This window comes from Neomonachus schauinslandi, chromosome 6 (genome assembly GCF_002201575.2).
Source record: "Neomonachus schauinslandi chromosome 6, ASM220157v2, whole genome shotgun sequence".
NCBI lineage: Eukaryota > Metazoa > Chordata > Mammalia > Carnivora > Phocidae > Neomonachus > Neomonachus schauinslandi.
The window spans coordinates 24,692,879-24,706,909 of NC_058408.1; the positions used below are offsets into that span (position 1 = coordinate 24,692,879).

General features: G+C 38.4%; 1 protein-coding gene across 2 annotated transcripts in view; it reads left to right on the top strand.

Annotated features, from left to right (window-relative positions):
- Positions 1 to 14,031, top strand: part of NUCKS1 (nuclear casein kinase and cyclin dependent kinase substrate 1) — a 33,482-nt gene that overhangs the window by 6,594 nt on the left and 12,857 nt on the right. For both annotated transcript variants that reach the window (XM_021686553.2, XM_021686554.2), the window contains exons 2-3: positions 10,909 to 10,958; positions 13,478 to 13,583. In XM_021686553.2, the coding sequence (XP_021542228.1) occupies positions 10,909 to 10,958; positions 13,478 to 13,583 (156 nt within the window). The remainder of the gene's footprint in view (positions 1 to 10,908; positions 10,959 to 13,477; positions 13,584 to 14,031) is intronic.

Genomic DNA, 14,031 nt, shown 5'->3' on the forward strand with positions numbered 1-14,031 from the left:
GATTTGTGCCAGGTGGTTGAGTTAAGACAACTGAAAGAGTCCACTGAGGCTCCCGAGACACTCTGCTGCAGACAGGACTCTACAGGGTAGTGTGCGCTTCTGAGGCCCCTTCAGTCTGACCTGCTTGAGGTTTCTCTGTCCCTAAATGTATAGGTTTTACACTCAACTTACATGTTGGGAAAAATCTAGCCCGTTTTATTTAATATTTTTTACTCACTGAAATTTGTGTTCGTGACCTTTAGACAAAATATTTTCCTATATGGAGAGATATGGTGGAACTGAATATTTTTTAGGAATAAGAAGTGTCCTATTATTTATTCATCTGGACTGAAACATTAGCAAGTTGATACAAGATTTAGTAGGAGATTATGACAGTGAGCTAATAAACACCTGCCTGGCTCATCATTCAAAACTCCTTCACTACCTCCCCTTTCCTGCAGAAATTAGAAACTCCATCCAAGAAACCTAGGACTGCTTTCCTAGAATGTTCATTTTATTATACTTAACTGTTTTCTTGCATCTTGTGACGTTTTGAATTTTACATTTAGTTGTAACAGAATGATACAAGATACAGTCAAAGGAATAAATCTTAGCCAACTTGAAGCTTAAGATGAATGAAATGCTTGTAAGAAGTTACTCTTGAGTTCAGGTATCCTGACTTCTGTGAACTAATGTTCTTAATGTCCTGAGAAAATTTGGCATATGAATAATCTTTGAGGAATAGAAGAATGGAGAGAGACAAAGGGAGTAGTGTAGTGATACAGGAACTTTATGTAGATAGGCAGAAACTTTAGTAGTCTTCTTTCTGTAGAGGAGTTTGATTTGTGAAGGATCAGGAAGGGAAGGTTTGAGAGGTTACAGGCAACAACAGTGCCCTGTGGGGTATTGGTTCAGATGGGCTTGAGTTGGAAAATTGGCTTTATTACTTAATAACTTGCAGTGGTAGGAAAGTTACTGAGCCTATTTGAGCATTAGATTCTTCAGATAAAATTGAATTCACATTAATGAGCTCCTCTTGTGAGATTGTGAGGATTAAATGAGAATTTAGGTGAAGTATCTGGTGCATCGTAGTAACTGCTGTTGTAGTAATTTTAAATTCAGCATGGGCTCACAAAAAGCCAGTCTCAGGTCAGTAGTCTTGCTAATGCTGGCCTTCAGGGATATCACAAGCATTGGATTCAAATTTTGTTTTTAAAATATTAGAGATCAAAGTTAAGCAGGTTTCTTTAATGCAGGACTTTCAAAGCTTTCACTTGTTTAAGGAGGTGATAATACCCAAATTGATCTGGCCAGGAAATCTTTAGAAAACCTATCTTGAAAACAGAAGTTGGGAAAATCTGTAATGAGAAAATTCTTTACATTTGAAATTATAGGACAACTTTATGCTCTTACAATGCTGCTTTTACTTTTTACTCGCTGTGTCTTATTTTGTGCTTCCTGGGAATATTTCGTTCAGACAAAAAACGTTTATTTTTTAGAAGCTTAACTATCATTGGTTTAAACGAACCCATTTTTTTTTTAATTAGAGTAAAAGAATACTGTAAAAATACTGGGTTTCTCTCTTTTTATACATTTTTTAAAAAGATTTTATTTATTGGGGCCCCTGGGTGGCTCAGTCAGTTAAGCGTCTTCCTTTGGCTCAGGTCATGATCCCAGGGTCCTGGGATCCAGCCCCACATTGGGCTCCCTGCTCCATGGGAAGCCTGCTTCTCCCTCTCCCACTCTCCCTGCTTGGTTTCCTGCTCTCGCTGTCTGTAAAATAAAGAAAATCTTAAAAAAAAAAAAAAGATTTTATTTATTTGTCAGAGAGCGAGAGAGCACAAGCAGGGGGAGGGGCAGGCAGAGGTAGAAGCAGGCTCCCCGCTGAGCAGGGAGCCCTATATGGGAGTTGATCCCGGGACCCTGGGATCATGACCTGAGCCGAAGGCAGACGCTTAACCTACTGAGCCACCCAGCATCCCTATCTCTTTTTTTTTTTTTTAGAGAGAGTGAGTGAGTGGGGCGGGGCTGGGGGGGTGCACAGAGAGAATCTTAAGCAGGCTTCACCCCCAGCCCAGAGCCCAACTTGAGACTCAGTCTTATGACTCTAAAATCATGACCTGTGCGGCAGTCAAGAGTCGGACCCTTAACTGACTGAGCCACCCACGAGCCCCCTGGGTTTCTCTTTCAACAAGGATTTTGACAGAGCTTCACATGAGGTCCTTGTGGGAAAAATGAAGAAATGTAGGCAGAATGCTAGTTCACTGTGATGGACTTGGACCTCAATAGCCATACCCAGAGAAGGCAGGTGAATAGATTTAGGTCAGCCTAAAAGAACATTTCCACTGATGCCTTAAAGGACTTTGTTCTTGGCCAGTGTTGATTAAGTTTGCAGGTAATAGGAAGTTGAGAAGTTAAATAATATGTTGAAATGAAGTACAAAAAGGTCTTAGATCTTGGGAAAAGGAGGCTTTGGTTATTGGAATTGCAACATCCAGTACGTTGTGTGATATAACAGCCCAAAAGGCAATTGAGATCTTGGATTACATTAGTACAAACCCAGAGTAGAACAGGAGGAGGAAATTTGTAATCCTGATCTCCCTCTGTCCTCCACATACACCTTTGTAAACCTTATTGTGTTGTTATGATTAGATTGGGGCACTACTTGATAAACTTTACTAAATCCCAGGTGGTATGCAGGGTAGTGACTAGGTCATGAGGATGCTTGAAATAAGTCACGAGGAAGGGTTGAAGGAACCCTAGTATTTAGCCTTGAAGAAAAAAGTGGAAACTGTCTTAAAAGTGTAAGGGCTACTCTGTGGAGGAGAGGTTAGATTCAAACCATGGTAATCCAGGAGGTAGACATGACCGAATCAGTGAGTGGACTTTAGAGGCAGATTTAGTGCCAGATTTCACCTTCTGGGTCATGAGAGGTTCTTAGGATTCCCTTCTAGGGACATTTGTTGCTAGGATAACAAGTTTGGGATAAGATTGGATTAGATTGTCAAAGGTCTAGTAGTTCTAGGACATATAATACACCTGGTGTCGTCATCATCACCATACTTCCTGCCCCACCACTAGCCACCAAACTTGGGTCAGTTTTATTAGTGCTTAAACTTGAAAATCAAGTTTTTTAAAAAGATAGGAAATTAGGGGTCCCTTACTGGCTCAGTTGGTAGAGCATGCATCCCTTGATCTTGGGGTGTGAGTTCAAGCCACACATTGGGGGTAGAGGTACTTTAAAGCACCTGGGTGGCTTAGTCGGTTGATTTCAACTCAGGTCATGAACTCTGGTTTGTGGGATCCAGCCCCGAGACGTGCTCTTTGGGCCCTGTGCTGGGCATGGAGCCTGCTTAAGATTCTCTCTCTCCCTCTCCTCCTGCTCCTCCCCACACAAGTGCGCTCTCTCTAAGTAAGTAAATAAATAAATAAAACCTTTATTTTATTTTTTAAAAGATTTTATTTGTCAGAGAGAGCACAAGCAGGGGGAGCGGCAGGCAGAGGGAGAAGCAGGCTCCCTGCTTAGCAAGGAGACCAATGTGGGACTCGACCCTAGAACCCTGGGATCATGACCTGAGCCAGAAGGCAGCCACCCAACCAACTGAGCCACCCAGGTGTCCCTAAATAAAACCTTTAAAGGGGGCGGCGCCTGAGTGGGTCAGTCAGTTAAGCTTCTAACTCTTGATCGCAGCTCAGGTCTTGATCTTAGAGTCCTGAGTTCAAGCCCTATGTTGGGTTCCACGCCCAGCATGGAGCCTGCTTAATAATTTAAAAAAAAAGGAAATTAAAATAGAGAAGTTATTCTTTTGCTGCCATGAATCAATAACAAATTGTTTTTTGTAAAGGTAAAACTAACAATGACTTTAGAAATCTCTTTTTGCAATCCACTTTTTTATTCTAAAGCAGTGGGTCTCGAACTTGTTTGATGAGGTCCCTACACACAAGAACACAAACACCTGAAACAAGTGTCAGGAACTTACTGTTATTTAGGTACAATTTTCTCTGATATTTTTGATTTGCTTTGTTGCTTTAATGCAGGTTATACACCAATAAATTCATTTCAGGATCCTGTCGTGGGTTGTGACCTATCAATTGAAAAACATTGTTCTATAGGATCTCATTCATCTGACCAAATGTGATGTTTACCACCCAGGTGATTAGTCAAAAGAGCAATGTTGGTTATTTTAGGTTTCTCAAAACTCAAATTTCAAATGTGCTTTAAGTGCCTAATGAGGAACTTGTTAAATTCTAGAAAGTTAGCAAGGTGGATTTTTTTTTTTTATGCTTCTTCCCTGCATTGACCAGAACTTCTTCAGGGTAAAAATGGAAGTATAGTCTGTTGTTGGAGCTTAATAATGTAATAGATTGTCTAAAAGGCTCTCCAGTTTGCCTTGAGAAAATGGTTTTGTGCTCTTCAAGTAGTATAAAGCTTAGGGTGTCAATAATTTAATTATATTCAGAAGTTCTGCTTCCTCCCCCGAGTTTGCTTGTTATTGATCTCCATATTTTGATGTGCAGACTTGTTATAAAGTAGAGCTGGATTATGTGGTTTTAGTTTTCTCATCTGTAAAGTTAAGAGGGTTAGGGGCACCTGGCTGGCTCAGTTGGTAGAGCATGCAACTCTTGATCTCAGGGTCATGAGTTCAAGCCCTGTGTTGAGCCAAGAGCTTACTTTTAAAAAAAGAGACGGGGTGGGGGGGGTGGGGGTGGTGCCTGGGTGACTCGGTTGGTTGGTTGATTTCTGCTCAGGTCATGATCTCAGGGTTGTGAGATGGAGCCTGCTTAAGATTCTCCCTCTCCCGATCCCCCCCCTCCGCCCCCGTCTCCATCTCTAAAAAAAAAAAAAGAGAGAGAGAGAAAGCAAGAGAGAGAAGATTAGATAAGGTCATTTCAAAGGTGTGATAATTTTCATCTCAAACACTGAGCCTTGACTCTTCAGAATGTTGGTTGAAGGTGCCTCATGTTTCAGGAGTATCACTGTTTTGGTCTTAGACAGTCACTGCTGTAAGAAAGAGCATTTTGGGTGTGTAGACTTCTCAGTATTTAGTAGAAAGAAGTTGATTAAGAGAAGAAAAAAGTCCCTATTGCTTCTGAGTTGCTTGAATTATCCCCATTTGGTGCCAAAAACCAGATCTTTTCGTGTTCTTTGTCTAGCTTCCCCGCTTTACCGTTTGTTTTTGCACTTTAACCTGATGCAAAAGTGGGGACTTCTCATCTCAGAGCCCTCTGGTGATCATTCAGAAATTGGTTCATTGTGACCAAGGTACATTTAGAATCTAGACAGATCATGTACGTTTTTAAAGTAAGAAAAAACTTAATTGAAGTTTTTGTGTTCCTATCCAGTTGACCCCTTGAACACTGAGTTTGAATTACGTGGGTCCACTTTTATGCAGATTTGTTCAGTAAATACAACACAGTACTATAAATCTATTTTCTCATCCTTAGGATTTTCTTAATAACATTTTCTTTTCTCTAGTTTACTTTATTGTAAGAATGCATATGACATACAAAATGTGTTAATCGACTATGTTATTGGTAAGGCTTCCGGTCAACAGTAGGCTATTACGTGGTTAAGTTTGGAGGTAGGAGTCAAAAGTTATACACGGATTTTCCCTAAGACATACTTTAAAACAGCAAGTTAATCGTCATGTTCAGATAATTGAAAGTGTTACTTGTGTATATTCATAACTGCAGTGATATTCTGGGTGGAACAAATTAGCACTTACAGGTAATAATAGCTACTCTTTATTGGTTAGCTGTGTAGCTGGCCCTCACAACAATCTTGAGAGATAGGTGTTGTTATTCCTATTTTACAGGTGAGGAAACTGAAGTTCAGTGAGGGGAAGTAACTTGCTCAAGGACATACAACTAGTAAGTGGCAGAGCCAGGATTTAACCCAGTTCAAAAATCTGTGTTTTTAACCTTCTGTGCTATAGTGAAATTTTGTGTTGTCCTCCCCGTTCTAGTTATTGTCCTAGTTGTCAATGCTCATTTTACACTGAAGACTCAGGCATTTAAGTGATGGTATTTTGAGGAAGTAAGAATGTTTCTTTGTTTTCAACTCGAAGTAGAACTTCTCATGCCCTTAGACTTATATATTACTCAAAAATGTGTTTCTATCCCAGTATATCTTCTGTTTTTAGTTTACATGGGAGTAAGTTCAGTAAGCGTGATTTCCACCCTAAATACGATAAATCTGTAAGGAATGGAATAGTATTTCTACTATTGTTTTGAAGTATCTTTAGAAGGCAGGAATTGAACCAAATTATTATTATAAATCATTATAATGAGTTATTATGAATGACCCTTGTTAATGCAGATCCTTTATTTAAATTATTTTTTCTTTTTCCTCTAACTTAATTTATGGATGGATGCATTCTTTTTTTTTTTTTTGGCCTAGTTATCCTTAAGACAGATTTGCTTCTATATTTACATTTTGCTTTACTTGGATTTTATAGTTTCTGTGATAAATGACATTTATTATGTACATAAGAGAATTCTGATAATTTTGACCATTTTGACATAACTGAAGGTAAAATATTTTGTGTTTCAAATGAGGGAGTGGCCTCTGAATTTAATTTTGAAAAATATAGATTTGATTACTCCTATAATATCAGTATAGTCTACATGGCTTTTTTTTTTTTTTTTTTTGGTAGTTCTGCTTGTTAAAAACTAGGATAGAAGAAAATGTACTAAATAGTTGCCTTTTTAATTTCTTAGATTTAAAATAACTAGTTATTTCATACGGTGGAAACTAAATTTTCTTTTGTCATTAAGGGCAGTGGGAAATAAGTGTCTGATAGGCTGAAGGCTCCCACATACATCCTCTCATGATACCCTTTCCCACCCTGACTCTTTGCAGATGCCAAGTCCATTTGCTCATCAAATGCATTTCTTGATTTTGGTGTTCTGAATGAGGGACAGACAGCCCCTGTCCTCAAGAAGTTCATATTTAGTAGGGAAGACAAATTGAGTAGATTATATAGTATCAGTAGAGGATTAAAGGTGTTGAGAGGAGGCAAGGTTGTATCTGATAGGAGTGGGAGTTGAGGCGAGCAGCAATGTAGGCCAAGGAGAAGCATGACCAACTGGTATGAAACAACCTGATTGGAGGAATTACAAATTTCCGGGTTGCTTGATTAAGTGGCAAAAGATAAGGCCTTCAAAGACTTTAAGGAGATTGGATATTATCCTCTCAAGTATCTTATAAAATTAGGTTTCTAACAGAGCCCTTAAATTTGGCCCTAAGAGCAAAAAATTAGAAACATCTGAGTGTCTACTTTTTACCTTGCTCTGTGGTTAAAAAGGAAGGAAAGAAGGCAGGCAGGCGGGCGGGCTGAAAAAAAAGAAAGAAAAATGGGAAATGTGGATATAAGACCATTGTTACCTTCAAGAAGCTTAGATTAGTGAAGAAAACAAATGGTACAGCGATATGAGTTAAGATGTGTCATACACAGAATGATAGCTGACCATTTGCAATTGAGGAAAACTTTTTCCTTGAACTTTAATAATTTATTTAAATTTATGGCATAGGGGTTCCTGGCTGGCTCAGTTGGAAAAGTGTGCGACTCTTGATCCCGGGGTTATGAGTTCAAACCCCATGTTGGGTGTAGAGATTACTTAAATAAACTTTAAAAAAAAAAAAAGGCATAACTTTTTACATCTGTCCGGCAATTTAGGCCATCAGTTCCAGCAGAGAAGGATCTGAGGCCCAAAGAAATTATGTGATTTGCCTGAAGTTCTAGAACCAGAACCCAAGATTCCTATTAACAAAGATTCTATACTTTTTACTGTGTAATTCCATTCTGGAGTATTCCTTGTGACAGACTAAGGAAGTAACTATCTTAGCTAACTATTACAAAGTTGTTTATGTTGAACCCACACTTAATCTGATCAGGAAGCTGATAGGCCTGTATGTTTATTGCTCCTTTATTTTTAAAGCCTTAAAGTAGCTAACATGTTTTCTCTTTTACAAGTTAAAAATTACAGTTTATTTAGTTGCTCTACATATGATAAACCCTTCGCCATTCTGGTTACCCTTCTTTATATAGTCTCATAGAATATATCTATTGATAGATGGTACCCAAAAATTGTACCATTATTTTAGTTGCAATCCCACCAGCATGGATAAACTAGAATTATTATGCCTGCAATTTCAGAACCTGTACATTAACTATTAGAGATGAAGATTTCAAACTCCCTCTTCTGGATACTTTTCTTATCCTGGTTACATGTCCCATTTTTCTTGATCCTAAATAATGCAGAGCATAGTCCTAATACTGGTTTTCATAGTATGTATCATTAAAAATCACTATTTTGTTAAAACATAGTAGGCATTTAATTATCAGCCCCCCAACTAGTCTTTTTTTATAGAAAATATTTTATTCTCTTTAAATTGTGGTAAAAAGGGGTGCCTGGGTGGCTCAGTCGTTAAGCGTCTGCCTTCGGGTCAGGTCATGATCCCAGGGTCCTGGGTTCGAGCCCCACATAGGGCTCCCTGCTCAGTGGGAAGCCTGCTTCTCCCTCTCCCACTCCCCTGCTTGTGTTCCCTCTCTCGCTGTGTCTCTCTCTGTCAAATAAATAAAATCTTTAAAAATAAATAAATAAATAAATAATAAATTGTGGTAAAAATCACATGAAATTTACCATCTTAACCATTTTTAAGTGTACAGGTCTGTAGTGTTGAATACATTCACACTGTTATGCACCCAATCTCTACAACTTTCTCTTGCAAAAGTGAAACTATACATGTCATTAACTATCTCCTTCCCCCTAGCCCCTGGTATCCACCATTCTTTTTTTTTTTTTTAATTTTATTTATCTTTATTTTTTTATTTTTGAGAGAGAGAACATGAGCGGGGAGAGGGGCAGAGGGAGAAGCAGACTCCTCACTGAGCAGGGAGCCTAATGTAGGACTGGATCCCAGGACCCTGAGATCATGACCTGAGCCGAAGGCAGACGCTTAACAGACTGAGCCATCCAGGCACCCCTCATCATTCTCCTTCCTTTCCTTCCTTCCTTCCTTTCTTTTTTTTTCTTTTTTATTTTTTTTAACTTTTTTTTTTAAGATTTTATTTATTTGATTATTTGACAGAGAGAGACAGGGCACAAGCAGGGGGAGCGGCAGGCAGAGGGAGATTTTTTTAAGATTTTATTTATCTATTTGAGAGAGAGCAGTGTGCACAGAGGGAGTGGGGGGACCTCAAGCTGACTCAGCTGCAGGGCTCGCTCTCCAGACCCTGAGATCATAATCTGAGCTGAAAGCAAGAGTCGAACACTCAACTGAATAAGCCACCCAGATTTTATTTTATTTTATTTTATTTTATTTTATTTTATTTTAAGTAATCTCTACACCTAACGGGGGCTCAAACTCAGAACCCCAAGATCAAGAGTTACACGGTCTACCAACTGAGCCAGCCAGGTGCCCCCACCATTCTTTCTGTCTCTGACTTTGACTGCTCCAAGATATCTCATATAAGTGGAATTAATAGTCATGTTTTTAAAATTAACTTTCCTAATAAAATGGTATCGTTTATTTATAAAATCAGCTGCTTTTAACAAAACATATCTAGAGCATATTTTATAGTTTTGCATCTTGACTTACTGAGGCAGTACAATGAAAAGATAATTCATTGCTGGTAGACCAAAGAAAAACAGAAGGCAAAATCCCTTAAGAGCCTATCTTCTCCAAAGCCAAGGTATGGCTATACCTTCCTCCACATCTAAGCCCCATGTTTTCAGAATTCACTCCTACACCTTTCATTTTCACATCTTACATAGAAATTGTATGTATGCTTGGATTCTGAGCATGTTGTCTTTGGATATAAATGCTGTCTTAATCTATAAAATCAGGAATATTTCTCTGCTCAGGCTTAAGTGTAGTTGGTGGCGTGTTTCTTTTAGTGATTTCAGTTCACTTATTCAGTATCTAAATGGTACAGTACCTGGAAGGCTCTTTTGAAAGCAAGGCTATTTGGATACTAACATGGAAGCTTTTATATATCTCTAAAGGAGGAATTTTAAACTTTTAAAGTATGAAGTACGAAAATGGAAATTAAGATTGGTTCAAGTTGTTAAAGATGCCTTACCTAATAGGAAGTACTTAAAATCATTGAGTCAAGTAGATACATAAATTTGTGAGACTTTCATATTTTTCTTAATTACAGACCATTTAATAAAAAGCATCTTCTGGGGCGCCTGGGTGGCTAAGGCGTTAAGCATCTGCCTTTGGCTCAGGTCATGATCCCAGGGTCCTGGGATTGAGCCCCGCATCAGGCTCCCTACTCAGCAGGGAGTCTGCTTCTCCCTCTCCCACTCCCCCGCTTGTGTTCCCACTCTCGCTGTGTCTCTCTCTGTCAAATAAATAAATAAAATCTTTAAAAAAAAAAAAAAAAGCATCTTCTGAATGGATCAGTTATTTTTTCTTCAATGTAAGGCTTAATCTACTATCACCATAATTTGTATATCATAATGTAACTATTATATTTAAAAATCACTGTCTTGAAAAACCTCAGTAATAATTTTATCAGGTATACACGTGTATGTGTGTATAGCAGTAAGAATGAAAATGTAAAACATTTAGTTTTTGTTGATGCATATGTGATATTTCTGTGTCATTAATGAATTCATATGGTAGTTTGGCTCATTTTGCTGTTTAAGTGTGTTTTGGGAGGTGGGAGGTTTTGAGGGAGAGAATAGTATTTGAGCTCTCATTGAGATGAACAGTAGGAGAATTGTAGTTTGAAATACTTTTGGTTTAAGTTAGACTTTTCTGTAACAACGTGAAGGTTTTTTGGCTGAGGTGGGGGCTTATTGAAAAATTTCACAGAGCTAGTTCTGATTTTGTTTATGAGATAGGAGCATGTGTTTTAATATCATAGAAAAGTCCTACATTTTTATGATCTTAATTAGAGTCTCTTCTTTCTACAGAAATAGAAAGGTCGTTGATTATTCCCAGTTTCAGGAATCTGATGATGCTGGTAAGTTTCATGATTTCAGTAAATTGTAAATTATATCAAGATCTGTGTCACCCAAAACAAAAGTTGAACTTGCATGGATTTTAACTTTTTTTAGTAAGTCATTGATAATAAATACTTAATTTTTTTCTTATCGGTTTTGGATTCCATAGTTTAAACGTGCAGTAATTCTGATACAGTATTTACTAGTTGATAATGTCCCCAGCTATAATCACAGTAAAACTTGTACCTTATATTAGTTTAAGTTTTTTGCATAATAAAGTAACTTAGAGTATTGTGTGAAACATCTTGGATTGTGAACTAATTTATCATGGAATGAATAGTATGTCTTTTTTTTTTAATATTTTATTTATTTATTTGTCAGCACAAGCAGGGGGAGCGGCAGGCAGAGAGGGAGAAGCAAGCAGAGGGAGAAGCAAGCTCCCTGCTGAATAGGGAGCCCAATGTGGGACTCGATCCCACGACCCTAGGATCATGACCTGAGCCAAAGGCAGATGCTTAACCAACTGAGCCACCCAGGCGTCCCTGAATAATATGTCTTAAATCTTAGCCATAAAAGGTTTCTTTAGAATATGCCCTTATTCTCATTATTTTCCAGATGCATTTACTATTCTTCCTTTTTTTTTTAAATCTAATTTTACTTATAAAAGTAATATGTGCAATTTGGGAAAACTTAGAAAATGCAGAAATGTAAAGAAGAGTAATAACATACAATCAACCTCCCAAAAGAAATACTAACATTTATTAAGTGCTGCTAAATATTTGCATTTATTCATTTAATCCTTAGTAGAGCATTCCTATTAAAATGGGGAATATTGTTATTGTTTACCAATAAGGATATTGAGGCAGAGATATTATTCAAGGTCCCTTGGCTAGCAAATGGCCATTTTAACCTTTTTGTTTAAAAAGCCTGTGTCTTTTGTCCCTTTTAAAAACATAGTTGAAGTCTTGCTATAGAATTTTGGGTTCTGTCCCCCTCCTATCCCACTCCTACTTATGAGTATATTTCTCCTGTTGTAAGAAGTTATTTGAGGGCCACCTGGGTGGCTCAGTCGGTTAAGCGGCTGCCTTCAGCTCAGGTCATGATCCCAGGGTCCTGGGATCGAGCCCCACATCGGGCTCCTTGCTTGGTGGGGAGCCTGCTTCTCCCTGTCCCTCTGCCTGCCTGCCACTCACCCCTGTTTGTGCTCTCTCTGTGTCAAATAAATAAACAAAATTTCAAAAAAAAAAAAAAGTTATTTGAGAAACTCCTATTAATGGTTGTGTGATATTCCATAATGGAATTTATAATGTGTCCAACCATTTAATAAATTGCTGAAGCTCCAGACTATTTCCAGATCTCTCCACTATTATATATAATGGTGTAGTAAACAGTTTTAAAAATAATCAATTCGGGGGCACCTGAGTGGCTCAGTCGGTTGAGCATCCGACACTTGATTTTGGCTCAGGTCACGATCTTGGGGTCGTGGGATTGAGCCCCATGTCGGGCTCTGCGCTGGGCATGGAGCCTGCTTGAAGATTCTCTCCCTCTTCCTCTGCCCCTCCTCCTGCTCACATGCATGCACTCGCTCTCTAAAATAAGTAAGTCTTAAAAAAAAAATCAATTTTTAAGATTGGGTAATTTTCTTTAGTTCTATAGGACTTTAGAAATTAGAGATATTTTCTTCAAGTGTCAGAGTATGCTGCATTTAATACTTTAGCTTAAAAGCAATTTACTTGGGCGCCTGGGTGGCTCAGTCATTAAGCGTCTGCCTTCGGGTCAGGTCATGATCCCAGGGTACTGGGATCGAGTCCCACATTGGGCTCCCTGCTCAGCAGGAAGCCTGCTTCTCCCTCTCCCACTCCCCCTGCTTGTGTTCCTGATCTTGCTGTGTCTCTCTCTGTCAAAAAAATAAATAAAATCTTTTTAAAAAAATAAATAAATAAAAGCAATTTACTTGATAACAGTAATTGTGTTAGGATTGTAGAATTGTGGGTTCTCTACATTCTAAAATGCTTGTATTGCTTTACTACTATAATAGTTTTCATGTAAATAGGAAGGTGTTGAAACATGGCAGTATCTTTAAGAAATTAAATGGTAGGATATGAAATGGTAAGAGATATTTGGCTATGGACATATTAAAGTAAACACGTGAGGACTAAAGGGGACTGGGCTAGATAACTTTTTTTTTTTTTAAGATTTTATTTATTTATTTGACAGACACAGTGAGAGAGGGAACACAAGCAGGGGGTTTGGGAGAGGGAGAAGCAGGCTTCCCGCCAAGCAAGGAGCCTGATGCGGGGCTCGATCCTAGGATCCTGGGATCATGACCTGAGCCGAAGGCAGGTGCATAACAACTGAGCCACCTAGGCTCCCTGGAAACAATTTATTTTTTAAAAATGAAAGAAAATTATTTGGGAAATCCTGCCCCCTCACCATTTAAATAGCTTGAGAGATATTTATCTCCAAAAATAAGCAGTGATAATTTCTACATGTAAAAGTCGTAATATAGTTCATTGAATTTGAAAAATGCTCTGTTTAGATGAAGATTATGGAAGAGATTCAGGCCCTCCAGCTAAGAAAATTCGGTCATCTCCTCGAGAAGCTAAAAATAAGAGGCGATCTGGAAAGAACTCACAGGAGGATAGGTAAGAGGCATTATTAATCTGTTCCTGCTTACACTGCCCCACTGGAGGTGAGAGTGGTCTCTGATCTCTAAATTGGTGGAATCTCTGTTTACTTTGGGAAAGTGCTTATTGTCCACTTCATGTTGTTTTGCATATTTCTTACCATCTCAGGCAGTGCTTCTTAAGTCTAGAGGTTACCCTCTTTAAGATCGCGAGGCTTGCTTGGACTCAAGCTGGAATCCAAGGTGATCTCCAAGAATACCTTTGTCACTACCTCAAACCTCTGAACATAAGCAGAGAGATTGTTTAAGTATGTAATTTGTTACCTAATGTTAGTATTGACATTTTCATTGTAGTGATAGCAGAATGAGTGATCTCTCCCATTCAGTCACCCAGCACTGGCAGAATCATAACTAAAGCTTATAGAATCTTAAGTTGTATAGCCTGCTGAGTTTTACTGTCTATCATC